At 43.9% G+C, this 14,921-nt stretch overlaps 1 protein-coding gene across 7 annotated transcripts in view; it reads left to right on the plus strand.

Moving 5' to 3' along the window:
- CTBP1 (C-terminal binding protein 1) overlaps positions 1-14,921 on the plus strand; it is a 761,506-nt gene that overhangs the window by 661,134 nt on the left and 85,451 nt on the right. For all 7 annotated transcript variants that reach the window (XM_089692285.1, XM_089692284.1, XM_089692283.1 and 4 more), the window contains one exon: positions 11,868-12,012. In XM_089692285.1, the coding sequence (XP_089548411.1) occupies positions 11,868-12,012 (145 nt within the window). The remainder of the gene's footprint in view (positions 1-11,867; positions 12,013-14,921) is intronic.

Genomic DNA, 14,921 nt, shown 5'->3' on the forward strand with positions numbered 1-14,921 from the left:
CTCCGCCTTGCTCTTGCGTGCTCTTTCCCACCCCCCCGCTCGCTCTTGCGCGCTCTCTTTCCCTCCGCCCCGCTCGCTCTTGCGCGCTCTCTTTCCCTCCGCCCCGCTCGCTCTTGCGCGCTCTCTTTCCCTCCGCTCGCTCTTGCGCGCTCTCTTTCCCTCCGCTCGCTCTTGCGCGCTCTCTTTCCCCCCGCTCGCTCTTGCGCGCTCTCTTTCCCTCCGCTCGCTCTTGCGCGCTCTCTTTCCCTCCGCTCGCTCTTGCGCGCTCTCTTTCCCTCCGCTCGCTCTTGCGCGCTCTCTTTCCCTCCGCTCGCTCTTGCGCGCTCTCTTTCCCTCCGCTCGCTCTTGCGCGCGCTCTTTCCCTCCGCTCGCTCTTGCGCGCGCTCTTTCCCTCCGCTCGCTCTTGCGCGCGCTCTTTCCCTCCGCTCGCTCTTGCGCGATCTCTCTCTCCCCCCGCTCGCTCTTGCGCGATCTCTCTCTCCCCCCGCTCGCTCTTGCGCGATCTCTCTCTCCCCCCGCTCGCTCTTGCGCGATCTCTCTCTCCCCCCCGCTCGCTCTTGCGCGATCTCTCTCTCCCCCCCGCTCGCTCTTGCGCGATCTCTCTCTCCCCCCCGCTCGCTCTTGCGCGATCTCTCTCCCCCCGCTCGCTCTTGCGCGATCTCTCTCCCCCCGCGCTCGCTCTTGCGTGATCTTTCTCGCCCCCCCTCCCCCTGGTTGCTCTTGTGTGCTTGCTCACCATCGCTCTTAATCTTTTTTTTTTTTTTTTTTTTTTCCGCTGCTGTTCTCTTTCCCCTTAAAATTGAAAGTGACTTTGTGTCCAGGTCAGGCTCAGAGACCAGTAGTTATAGCCATAGAGAGGGTCCGACTAACCAGCTGGATAAATACAGAAGCAGGTCACCCTGGCGGATGACACAAGCTTAACAAAGGCGCAGAGTCTAACCACTAACCGGTGTTCACCAGAGCTCCTGATGGTGGAGATGGGTCATGCTGCGTGTTAGTACCAGGTTGTCGTGGTCCTTAGGATTGCCCAACAAAGATGTGAGCAAGCTGGGGTCCAGTAGCGGTTATAGTTTGTAGAGATAAAGCAGACGTGTAGTCAGTAAACAGGCCAACGCTTGGTAACAAGTGTTTGCAGGTTGGAATCAAGCAGAAGTGTAGTCGAGGAATAAGCCAAAGGTCTGTAATAAATGGTAGCGGAGATCTGGACGGCAGAAAGAATGACAACAGCAAGATGTTGGCTGGAGAGAGCACAATAATCTGGCAAACGGGAATTGCAAAGGCATGGCTAAAATAGAAAGTTCATGGGAGGAGCAAAAGGTTCAAAGTGCAGAAGAAACAAGGTTCAAGGCAAGATCATTCAAGAAATTGTCCAGGGAGCTTGTCCAGCATCCCGAGTGGCTAGGCAAGAAGAAACATTACCAAGCACAGCAGAGGTTGCAGGTTCAGACTCGGGTCCTGACACTCTGTCACAGGGATTAACAACCCTAGAAGAGATTTCCATCTCTACTTACCCTTCTATTAGCCTTTGTCTTGAAATGCCACCACTTCACTGCTCCCTGGCTTCTGCTGGTATTTTTTACCCTTCCAGGTTGGTCATCTTCACTACCTCTTTCCTTCCTGCTGCTGGTTCTACCTGCCCTACTGACTTGTATGTCCTCTAGTAATGTACGAGCCAGCGGGAGAAACCAATGTGGGTGGCAGGAGGAGCAGCTATTCAAACCCACAGAAGTGAAGAATACCTGCAGGAGCCGAATAGTAAAGTGGCAGTGTTTTTGTTATAAAAGTCTAGCACTGTAAAATATGCCCATCAATACTTGTCTTTCTGTTGGCCTGTCTCTTCAGATCCTCTTGTGCCAGGGTCATGTTTGAAAACTAGCCTGACGGAGCTCTGCCGTTGCAGCATCTGCAGAGAATTGTTTGCTCAGTTTGCCTGTTTTACTATCTAACTGAAGCTCAGCTCCCCCCTCCCAGCAGTGAGTTGGCAGCCTGCCACCCTTCTAATGTATAATGTAGATGCAGAACGATATGCACAGAAAGAGGTAGAGAGAAAAGTGCTGAATCTAGAATTGAACCCCTTTTCTGCTTATGTTGTGAAGATTGAGGAGAAGTCTCCAGTGCCTGCAGTTAGAGGTCAGTAAAAGCCTACTTTAAAGCCTAACTCCAGTTACAGAGGTCAGTAAGAGCCTACTTTAAGGCCTAACTCCAAGCAGTTGGACTGTGCCCGCACTGCACAGGTTAACTGCTCTTTTTTTGTTTTTTTTTTCTTGGGGAGAGGGGAGCAGCACCCCTGCACTCCAGCGGTCTTGAGTAGTGGACTGTTCCTGACTTCATCAAACCCAGAGCAGGCTCCAGTGGGGGAGTGCTGTATTCCAAAGATCAAAGGATCAAATGAGTATAGGCTTTCTGTTTACCCCTCGAAAAAATTGGCTGCTGATTTGTGCCCTGAGTTGGGCTTTAAAGCCTGTTACTGCTTGTATAGAATCTATACATATTTCAAAGTCCATAGCCAGCCACCGTTCTGCGTGTGTGTGTGTGTGTGTGTGTGTGTGTGTGTGTGTGTGTGTCCATCTCCCAAAATCCTTAAAAGCTGGGAAACTTCAGGTGTTCAAGGATAATTAGGACCACCAGAGAGATGAGTATTCTCTTGGTTGACTGACTAAAGGTTAACTGTCTTTTTTTTTTTTTTTAAATTCTATTTTACACTGGTATACATATAGTAAAAGAATACATTATACAGTTTGTATACATATAGTAATAGTTGTAACAAATAAACATTGTTCTGGGCAAAGGATTTGCAAAGCACTGCAAGTTATCTAAAGGGCAGCCCCCCCATAGGTTTGTGTTTTTGTTTTTTGTTTTTTTTTAAGGATGGATTTGTCTGACTTTAAACTGAGCCCCCTGATAAGGGATGAGTTACTGGAAGTTGTTTAGTTGTTTCACCTTGAGCTACTGAGGTCTGTAAACAGGATGTAAAGGGGAAAATAATGCGGGAAAAGAGCTGCCAGCTTTACTACCATGCTAAAAAAAAAATGAACATATTGATGTGTACATTTTTAATTTTTTTTATAATCATTAAGAAAATTATATATAAAAACACACTACTTTCCCTTTTTAAGAAAGCATTTTGTTTTGGCTTGCAGTATTTCAGTATTTTGCCCCCCTTTTTGCCCTTCTGATTAATTAACACCATATATTCCTGAGATGTCCACTGGTATCACATTGTACATACTGCTCCTGGCATCACTTATAGTTTGGGAATCGGCAGTGAGCTGAGCTGTCTTGATCTATGGACTTCAAGTGATAAATCTCTCCTGTTACAAAGTCACTGGAGTTTTCTCTTTCAGCCACAATTATGGATGACAAAACATTCCCAGCACCTTCATACCAGCGTGCCAGTTTATAACTTTATTACAAGTGATGGGTTTGTGCGGAGGCCCTGTGGTGATTATACAGCAGGTTTTGTGTGAGAGGAACAGCAGATCCATGGTCGGTGATTGCAGCTCCTGTGCCTGTGATTTGACAGATGTAGTTTCTGTGTTTTTTGTTTGTTTTATTCTGTCGCTGGTTTATAGATGGATGCTAATTCACCAGTTAACTGTGCTATGTGCGGTGAGACCAAATATAACATCTCATCAGTGTCTGATGTTGATTGGTTCTGTGACTTTTGCATTAGGCTGTGTAAGTTGCATTTATATGACCAGGTCTTTTCTTACAAAATATGAAAGTTAAAGTACTATTAAAACTAAAAATAAACATTTGTAAACTATTTATTATTATTATTAGTATTATTATTATTAAGGATTTATATAGTGCCAACAGTTTGTGCAATGCTTTACAATATAAAGGGAGTCTATACATCAATTCAAATCCCTCCAATGGCTTCCGATTGCCCAACACATAAAATTCTAAATATTAACATTGACGTACAAAGCTATCTATAACACTGCCCCAAACTACATCACCGACCTGATATCCATCTACCACCCAAAACACACTCTCCGCTCCTCACAAGACCTTCTACTCTCCAGTCCCCTGATCTCCTCCTCCCATGCCCGTCTCCAGGGCTTCCCCCATCCTCTGGAACTCACTACCCCAATCCGTCAGACTGTCACTTTCCCTCCTCACCTTCAGGCACACCCTGAAAACCCATCTCTTCAGAGAAGCCTACCCCGCCCTCACCTAATCGCTGATCTCCTCCGCTCTTCCCACCTCTCCATCCCCCACAGCTATTTCCTCCTATACCACTCTCCTCTCCCTCCTAGATTGTAAGCTCCAAGGAGCAGGGCCCTCGAACCCCTCGTGTATCGCATTGTTACTGAACTGTCTCCCATTCTAATGTACAGCGCTGAGCAAACTTTTGGCGCTATATAAATACTGTATAATACAAGAATTTGGAGGGCCCTGATCCTGGCAGCTTACAAACTAATAAGGAGGGGCTAGTTAATAACTGTGGGGGATGAACTGATGGGAGAAATAAAGATTCAGTTGTTAGCCGTAGGCAGGATAGGCTTCCCTGAAGAAGCAAGTTTTCAGGGATCGCCGAAGGTGGACAGTGTAGGTGATAGCCGGACAGATTGGGTTGGGAGTTCGAGGATGGGAGTGGCTCTGAATCAGTCTTGGAGACAAGCATGAGAGGAGGAGACTAGGGAGCTAGAGAGCGGGTGGTCTTGGGAGGAGCAGAGAAGACGGTTTGGTTGATATTTGGACACAAGATTGGTGATGTAGCTGGGGGCAGAGTTGTGGATGGCTTTGTATGTTATTTTGAATTGTATTCGTTGGGCAATGGGAAGCTAGTGGAGGGATTGGCAGAGAGGGATGGCCAACACTGAGCTGTTGATAAGGTGGATGAGTCTGGCAGCAGTAGTCATGATAAACTAAAGGATAGCCTGCAAAAAGGTAGGCCTACGAGGAGGGAGATACAATAGTCAAGGAGAGAAATAGCGAGTGAATAACTTGCTTAGTGATTTCAATGGTTAAAAAGGGGCATATTTTGGAGATGTTATGGAGGTGAAGTCTACAAGATTTGTCGGGGGATTGGGAAGGGGCATGAGGAATACTATGAGTTGAAGATAATTTTAAAGGTTAAATTTGAAGAAAAAAAAAAGTTCTACTTACCTGCTCTGTGCAGTGGTTTTTAACAAAGCAGCCCCTATCCTCCTTTTGGGTCCCTCCCGCCTGGCAGTCCTGGCTCCTCCACCCTGCCAAGTTCCCCCAATAGCAAACCTCTTGCTATGGGGGCAGTTGAGCAGGCAGACTCCCGAGCCATGTTCCTGTAAATGAACATTGTTCACTTAAAGGGCAGCTTGGCCCCAACCCTGCTCTCTTCTCATTGGCTCACTGGCTGTGGTTGGCAGGAGCCAACGGCTTCCGCTGCTATGTGAGCTAATGAGAGAGAGGCCTGGGACAGATCTGGCTATCATGCACGTGCAGATTGAGTTTGAGGAAGTTGTGTGACATCAATGCTGATATGTCCATTAATTAAGTTAGTAATGCGAAAGGGGACTGAAAAAGTAAGGTGAGGACTTTAGAGATGGGTTTGGGTGCCATCAGCATAGAGGTATTACTGGAAGCTGTGGGAGTTTATCAAGTTACTAAGGGAGGAGGTGTAGATGGAGAAGAGGAGGTGCCTGTAGACAAAACCTTGGGGGACCCCTACAGAAAAGTGGAGAGGAGGAGACAGTTGTAGGTAGCACTGAAGGATTGCTAAGAGCCATGAAGAGATTGATACTGTTGACCATCCCCTTCTCAAAATACTCCAAAGGCCACAGAGGAGTCTAGTTCTATGAGTATGCATTAGTGGACATTGGTTTTAGCAGTTAGTAAATCATTAGTGCATTCTAGTAGAGCAATTTCAGTGGAGTGAGCGAAAGCCAGAGTGTAGAGGTCACTGTGGTTGTTGTCAGGGAGGTAGGAGCTCAGACTGTTGTAGACTAAGTGTTCTAAAAGTTTAGAGGTAAACGGGAGCACGGAGATGAGTCTTAAGTTGTTCAGGTTGATGGGGTCCAGCGAGGGCTTTTTAAGTATGGGAGTGATCTGTGCATGTTTTAGAAGGGACGGTGCCAGTAGAGAGGCACAAATTGAAGATGTGAGTAAGGGGGCATAGAATAGAGGAAGGGAGTGACCTTAGTAGTTGTGAGGGACCGTTGTCCAATGGACAGGTGGTAAGGCGAGCTTTTAAGAAAAGTTCAGTGACCTCTTCGGTAGTAGCAAAGTCAAAAGAAGAAAGTATTAAATGTGGTTTTGTACAGGGTATGTTAAGTGGGATAGATATCTGTGCTGTGGAGATGCCCCTGTAAATTGCATCAGTTTTGTTTTTGAAGTGATCGGCAATCTTGTAAGGAGTGGGTGAGTTACTGGGTGGAGGTAGGTGGAGAAAGTAGGGAGTTTAAAAGTGAAGAAGAGATGAGGACTGACACAATTTAGAGCCCAACTGTCAATGCTTCTACTCTCTAAGTGCTGCTTCCCTGAACTTCCTGTCGTCACAGGAAAGAATTGAGCGGATGGTGTAGTCTACAGTCTGTTGGCTTGAAAAAGGTAGGGAAGAGGATGGAGGAGCAGGGGAGTGCCTTGCCATCCTAGGCAATGGGGCTGTGTGTGATTCATGAACACAGTGTACAAGACACCGTTCTAGTCTCTGCACCCCAGGATTCCCTCATTTTGGAGGGATTTCCTCTCCCTTCCTGTTTGGCTATGGGACAGGAAGTGATGGGAATTCTTCCCAATGGGACACAGATGGCAAAAAACTGACAGTGGTTTTAACCCTCCCTTACGCTATCCCAGATGAGGAAAAAAAAATTTGCCTTTGTACTTTTAAAAGATGAAGAAGCTGCATATCCAGCAAGTAATTAAATTACCTGCTGAACTGAGGGTTTAATATTTTAAAAACTACTTTTGAAATAAAACATCTAATCTCTCACTGGCATTAGAGTGATTTGTAAAGGGAAAAAACATTTTTTTTTAAATAACATCCCTATACTTACCTGCTCTTTGAAATGGAATTGCACCGCGTGACCCCAAACCTCCTCCTCTCAGGTCCCCCTGTCCCTTAATCTCTGTCTAGTGCTCCTATGGGAAGCAGCTGCCCATGGGGGCACTTGTGTGTGCCCTGCTGCTGCATCCATTAACAGACAACGGGACTCGGCCCCGCCCCCTGCTCCCTCGTCACTGGCTTTGATTGACCACACAGTGGCTTCCGGTGCCCCAGCAAATCCATTGAGACATGGAAGTGGGGATCGAATGAGGGCTCAGGTAATTAAAATGTGTGTGTGGGGGGGTTGCAAAACTGGTGCCTAAACATTTTTTTACCTTAATGCAAGGAATGCATTAGGGTAAAAACTGTTTGGGCTTTAGAACCACTTTAACACAGCAGTTTGTTTTTCTGTAACCCCCCGTCAGTGTTTTTACCTTTTGCTCCTGCCAGTATATCTATTTTAAAAATGAAACCCTACCATTACATATGATTTTGTGTACACTGAAAATAGGCAGCGAGTTCACACTGAGCGATCTTACAGAAGAACTTCATTAAAATAGTCAGGGGCTGCTTAGCAACCAGCAACTGTTGAGATAATGAACACTTTGGAGAGAAGAATGTAATGTCAAATATAGAGATGCCCAATACTGATTAATGTCAAATATAGAGATGTACGAGTGCTATAAATAATATCGATACCTTAACCGATACTTTGCGCTGCAATTTGCATTCATTAACGCAAATTGCACTGCAAAGATTAGTATGCGATTTGAACAGGATTGCGATTTCTGTCCAAATTGCATGCGGTTTCCCCACTGGTCCTGTGTGAATCCAGGCTTGTCATACCCCGCTTTCACACAGGAGCGGTGCGGAAAACCTCCCAATCAGATGCCGTCTAGCCCGGACTGTCATGGCTGCAAGGAGAGGAGAGAAAACGGCAGAGATTTCAAATCCCTGCCACTTTCTCTCCTCTCCTTCCACCGAGACTCAGCATGGGATGCCTGCAGGGAGGTTTCCCGCACCGCTCCTGTGTGAAGTCGGGCTAGGAGAAACCTGGATTCACACAGGAACAGTGGGGAAATCGCATGTTATTCTTTGCAGGCAATTTGGGTCCATTAACGCAAAGTATCGGTGCTTGGTATTGGCGAGTACTTGACCGAAAGTGTAGGTACACGTACTTGCCGATTTCGAAAAAAAAATAAAATGCTGATCAGTGCATCCCTAGTAAAATATGGTGTAGCAGTCTGTGACGTAGCGGGGTGTTGCATATACTATATTGTACAAGTGTTTGATGCAGGCTGCTAAAGCGAACACAAGATGGCAGTGTCCTGCAGAACAGCGGCATTCACACTCTCTATACAACAGCCCCATGGAATTTGTATGCTGAGCCGCAGGACTTGACTAGGGAGCAGTGCAGTAAGAACTACACTTCCCAGAGGAGCTGGCGTGTGAGCAGAGAGATGCGGCAACTACAGGCAAAGTGACATACCCGTACGTCGCTCTGGCTGTACTAACACAGGACACAGCGGAATGAAGATTCCGGTGAATGGGAACCAGTGATCATGTGATCGCTATGTAAGCAAAGCTGTTATGAATCAATCTCATCCATAACAGCTCTGCTACTCTTCCTAGCGAGCTGTGATTGGCCCACAGCTGTCACATGATACATAGAGCCAATCCCAGCACCCTGTACCATGTGACCAGCTCCAGACAATCACAGATCACTATTCCTGAGCTGTCAAAACTTAACTCATGACAGTTCATAAATGAGTTTGGTTCTGACAGCAAGTATTACATTGCAGGAGAAATGATCTGAAGTGTAGAAAGAAAAAAAAAAAAAACCCTGATCACCACCCCCCCCTCCACAGTAGTACAATGTTACTATGGTAACATTGTACTATTCTGATAAGTGTTTTTTTTTAAATGTTTAAAAAAAAAATAAAAAATAACATTTCATTTAATTTTTCTTGTTCAGCTACTTGCCAACGGCTTACCTGCATCTTGGCAAATCGATGTAATCTTGTGCTGCTTCCTATTTTGGGGTGTGAACGCACCTGCCCCCAAAAACCCCCCCCCCCCCCACCTGTCGGTTCAGGGAGAGAAGTAAGCACTGCGTAAAAGCACCACTACATTTTACACACACGTTATATTAGCACAATTAACCCTATGATCGCCCAACCAGTGCCATTAGTACAGTGTCAATATATAGAATTTTTTACTGATCACTGCATTCCTGCCACTAACAATATCAGATAACCTCAAGGTCAGTTAGCATTCGGTTACCCACACACTATCGCCCTCACGCTATAGGTCGCTAATCACCGCCATTACTAGTTTAGTGTTTTTACGGATCAAGATATTGATCACGTACAGAACTATACTAGTGCCTCTTTTGTATATTGTCCCCAAAAATGCAGGATCAGCCCTGTTCGCTGCCAGCACTAGCGTTTTATCCCCTCCGCTTTTTTTCACGGAAGATTTGTACCACTTGATTGTGGGCCAAGGAAATTTATACACTCAACAATACATGGCCATGTAAATAAGTAGTGCAGCGCTATAAGGAAATCACAATATAAGTAAAACACAATATAAGTAAAATGTATATACATCATTAAATATACAGTTCATTAGGTGATTTGAAGTGACTTGAGGTGCTCTCATGTAACTGTATCCTCCTATGGGTAAGGTGCTGTGATATTATGTGCGGAAAGAATGCGCACTCACCAGAACACGCAATTTAATGAGCGTTTATGTATATTTCCTGATGTCATCTGCCAATCTGGATAGTATCTACAATCCGGTGAACTCCCTCCTATGGTCCTGGATGTTGTTGATAGGGGTTGTTTGTACTATCCTGGCATTTTAGAGCCTCCGAAACATAGGTAGTGGGGAAGTGATATGAGGAAATATGCTTTTTGAAAGCCTGGAGGTGGTCATGAGATTTTGGGGCTTGTGTGTAGCTAGGCTGCCAAAGAGTCTCACATTTGGTATCCCCATACTTGGAAGCAGTAGGAGAATGTGTTTTGGGGTGTTATTCCATATATCCCTATGACATACATGAGCAATATATCATTAGAATGACGTGTGTAAAAAAAAAAAAAAAAAAAAAAGTCATATTCAAACAAATTTGTGGCAAAAAATAAAATGTTCCATGGACTCAACATGCCTCTCTGTAAAATCCTTGGGTTGTCTACTTTCCAAAAAGGGGTCATTTTGGGGGGGAAAGTTGTACTGCCCTGGCATTTTAGCACCTCCAGAAATGTGATGGGGAGTCAAAGTAAAAGCTATGTAAATTCCAATATATATACCTTAGTTTGTAGACGCTATAACTTTCACACAAACCAATTAATATACATGTATTGAGTTTTTGCTTTTACCAAAGACATGTAGCAGAATACATTTTAGCCTAAATTTATACCTAACTTTGAGTTTATTGGATATTTTTTATAACCAAAAGTGAAAAATATAGTTTTTTTTCTAAATTTGCGGCATTTTTTTTGTTTATAGCACAAAAATTAAAACCTGCAGGGATGAGCAATAACAATACCACCAAAAGAAAACTCTATTTGTGTGGGGGAAAAAAAGGACGGAAATTTCATTTTGGTATAGCATTGCATGACCACACAATTACCAGCTGAAATAGCGCAGTGCCAAACAGCAAAAAATGGCCTGGTCAGGAAGGGGGTAAATCCTCTGGAGGGCAAGTGGTTAAAGCTGACACAAGTAATAACTGCCTCTGCACATGCCAATTCTGTTTATGATGTGTAACCAAGCTACATTGAAGTTTTCTCTAAACCTCTTACTAGTTTACTCCAATCAGTGTGTCTACTTTTTGGTGGTGATTCATTCCGGTTAAGAGTGTACTGTGGTGTCAGCAGGGGCTGGGCTTTCAGAGAGGGGTCCAGAGCAACAGGGAGTCTGAAAATCTAGCAACTCCTAAGGTGGTAGTGCTACATGCAGGGGCGGACTGACAACTCATGGGGCCCCCTGGCAATAGGGGATCATGGGGCCCCTGTGTCCTTGCCCAAACTCAAAAAAGCCTGTGACAAAGGTACCAGGGGCATCTCATGGGGCCCCCTACTGACCCCGGACCCTCAGGCAGTGCCCGAGTTACCAAATGGTCAGTCCGCCCCTGGCTACGTGTATATACTGTGAGCCACACAGGACATAGTTGCCAACAATTCTTAAAAGTTCCAGGGACACCTTTTTTGCTGTGCATTCAACAAGCCATTATAGTATGTACTTTGTATGTTGAACATTCACTTAACCACAGAAGGTATGATGGTATATGTAGGAAATGTGTTTGGATTGTATGACAGTGGGTAATATGTATAGAAGAGGAGCGGCAATAATTGCATGTAAAAATCCGACCTACTGGTTTGACCCAGATTGATCGACTTGGGTACAATCAGTATACCCATAGATGGTTTGAATCTCAGTCTGTCCCTGCTGGATCGGCTGAGATTCGAACCATTTTTGTCCAACTTTAGACAACTGAAGCATAGGGGAGAAGACCCTGTGGGGACTGGTCTAGCAGTGTGGAGGGTCAGCTAAGTAAATTCTTTGTCTCCCCCCTAGACCTAAAAGTGCATATAATCCTTGCAGTGGGGGTGCACCCCAGAGTTTGGCTTTAAGATAGTTTGCCATATTGAATACTTTGAGCCTCCACAAAGACTAAACACAAATATTCTGAATTTAATAGGAAGCTGGCTGTAGTAAACCTCAGAATTGCCAGGGCTTCCTGGAGTGTTAGAAAGCAACCTCAATGCCTTCCCAATGATGTTTTTAGTCTGTTCCTCTTTACTTATGGTCTCCTTGTGACGATTTGGTGACCTAAACCACAAATGTGTGCATGGGTGAGAATGAATACTGAGCTTTGTGTGTCTTTTATTTCCAGGTACTAAATGAAGCAGTGGGTGCACTGATGTATCACACGATCACTTTAACACGAGAAGACTTGGAGAAGTTCAAGGCTCTTCGAATAATCGTCCGAATCGGAAGTGGGTTTGACAACATCGACATAAAGTCTGCTGGAGATTTAGGTATATTTTTCGTTGGATCAGATGTAAAATTGTGTGATGGAAATATCTGTGTTGATCAAAGCGGCCAATTTGCTTTGATCTGTCCTATTGCAGTTCAGGTTAAAAAATGAAAAATACGGTTTGATTGCTATAAGTAGCATGTTTTCCTTTCAGGGGCCCATTCACACCTTCTTCCCCTTTTTTCCTTTTCCACATAACATTTAATGCGACATGTTCAGAATTCGCCCATCTATACTTGCCTTTCTGGTGGCCCATCTCTTGGATTGCCGTCACTTCACTGTTCCCCGACTTCTGCAGGTATTTTTTTTTTTTTTACTCCTCTGGGTTGATCAAATACCTGCTTTCCCTGCCGCTTGCCCTGGTTTTGGATATGTGAGCAGTGAGGCATGGCTGTTCATGCAACCACAAGTGTAGAATACCTGCAGCAGCTGGGGAGTAGTGGTGCGGCTCCAAATAGTAGACATACATGCAGTACCTGCATCTTTGAATGTGCTGCCTACGCACCAGACTACAAAACTTTTTTCTTTTTTTTTCAATTCAGCATTCCATAACACACTATATTATATTGCTTTGTGTTGGGGTGCACATCTATGCAAAATAAATTGCATCACAGTGCATTAATGGTATTATTGGGATGCCAAACAAATTTCATACATGAGGATTACTTGTACCAAGAGTTATGTAAAAGAAAGTGAACCAGAAACCTCTAATCCATTGGTGTCATTGCGTAACAGTCATCCCAAGGTTCTGCATGTGAGATACTCCCTCTGAAATGGACAGATACTCTTAAATACGATTGGAAGCCTGCTCCAACCCCTTGTTTTCTAAGCTGCCTTATTGGCTCATTATGATAACGGGCGTCCTTGCTGTCCAGCAGCGAGGATCAGAGATTTAGTGAAATATTTTCTAAGCTCCTAGGATTTTTCTAGATTTCTGCATAACTTCTAACAATGAGACGGACCTTCATCTGGATTTCTGGATAATTCCTAAAATTGGATTGACTTTCATCTAAGTCAGAAGACATACTGTCTTATTTACCAAACACATGGAACATTTTTCTTTGAATATCTAAAGTATTCAATGAAGATCCAGCAAAGCATTGATGGTAAAATATGTGAACCTTTTATATTTCAACCAAATGCTGCTTAAGCCAGGCCATGCATGGATCAAAATTTGGACGGTTCAGCAGAATTTTTATCCATGAATTGGCAGGCTGGTTGTACATAAGTCAATCTAGCACACCATCATAATCTGTCCAAATCAGCCTGTTAGAAAATTCTCTCTCGATTAGCGTCACCAGCTATAGCCGAAGCCATTCTGATGAGTGTTTTCTGACAGCAGGGAAATCTTCCCGCTGTCAAAATACAATGACAGTGGGAGAGACTCCTCGAGTTTGTGGATGGGGGAATAGTCTTTTTTTTTTTTTTTTTTTTTTTTTTTTTTTTTGTCGTTCAACCCACTGGTTGAATTGAGAAAAAAATGACTGGTGTATGGCCAGCCTTAGAGGTTGGGAAATGTTTTTGGCTTTTGTGTATTTGAGGAAGTCTTACTAGAACAGCCTGCTTCAAACCTCACCCCATTTCAGTGGAATTCTAGTCCAGTCTCCTGACCTTTTTAAGATATCTCAACTCCTCTGTTTTTATATGTTCTCTGTATTTTTTTTTTTTTAAAATCATGGATCACTATTCTGTCGTATCACTCAATCCCTTGGGTGAGACCGATACCCGGATACTGTACAGTAGAATTTCTTGATACAGCTGTTTGCAAACCTTCCAGGCTCAACCAAGTATAAACCCACTTAATATTCCTTCCACCATGCTTTACATTTGAGATGGGGGATTGATGTAGGTGTTGGTATTCAGTGGTTTCATTTCTCTAAATCCAATACGATGAAGACCTATCAAAGAAAAATTTTTTTTTTCATTTTCTGTCTAGTAAGTGATGTGGAACATCCAGGTAGTCTTTAGCAGACTTGAGGTGAGCAGTAATGTTTTAGTGGGCAACATTGGTTTCCTTGCTGCTTAACTACCATGAAATGCACTTTTTATTTCCCCCAGTGTTCAACTCATAAACACTGATGTTATCAAGTGCAAATCAAGCCTTACAATAATCATCTTCCATTGTTTACCTTTTGTGAGGGTTCTGCAGTATGCTCTCTTGCACTCCTTTTTACCGGAATAGTAGACGTAAATTTCTATCAATTTTTTTATTTTTTTTTTTTTTTGTATTGAAAAGGCAAGCATTTTTGATAAATATTCATATCTTAAAAATTGGCATCTGACATCTATTTGATTGGGTTACATCACACTTCAACCGTTGGAGGCCATTGTAGCAAACTTAATTAACGTGGTTGTAAACCTCAGACATGAAATATGAACAAAGCCTATTCCTCTACATTATGTACTTGTCTCAATTAAGAGCACCAAGTGTAATTTCTGCTGCTTTGTTCCTCTATCTGCCTGAATCACTTCTGGCAAGTTTTCCTGACACCAAGAGAAAAATGGTGACCGGGAGGGAGCTCCTCCAGATTGACAGCTTCAGCTCTGTTCCTGTGAGCTGTGTGGAGGGGTGTGTGTTCCTTCCCTCCAATCAGCTCTCAGAACTCTCCTCACTGAGCTCTGCAGAGTATAGCGTCAGCTCTCTGCCCCCCATTTTTTGACGGCTCTAAAAGTTTTATATATTCAGCACTTTCAAGGGATGTAGAGAAGAGAAGATTGCAGATGGAAAAGTATAACTTGTATAGGAGGATTTGTTTATTTATTACAGGTACTTGTATAGCACCGTCAATTTACACAGCGCTTTACATATATATTGTACATTCACATCAGTCCCTAACCCTCAAGAGGTGTACAATCTAAGGTCCCTAACTCACATTCATACATACACATACTAGGACCAATTTAGACAGG

Source organism: Staurois parvus, unplaced genomic scaffold (genome assembly GCF_062004578.1).
Source record: "Staurois parvus isolate SC_StPar_1 unplaced genomic scaffold, SC_StPar_1.0 ptg000581l, whole genome shotgun sequence".
Lineage (NCBI taxonomy): Eukaryota > Metazoa > Chordata > Amphibia > Anura > Ranidae > Staurois > Staurois parvus.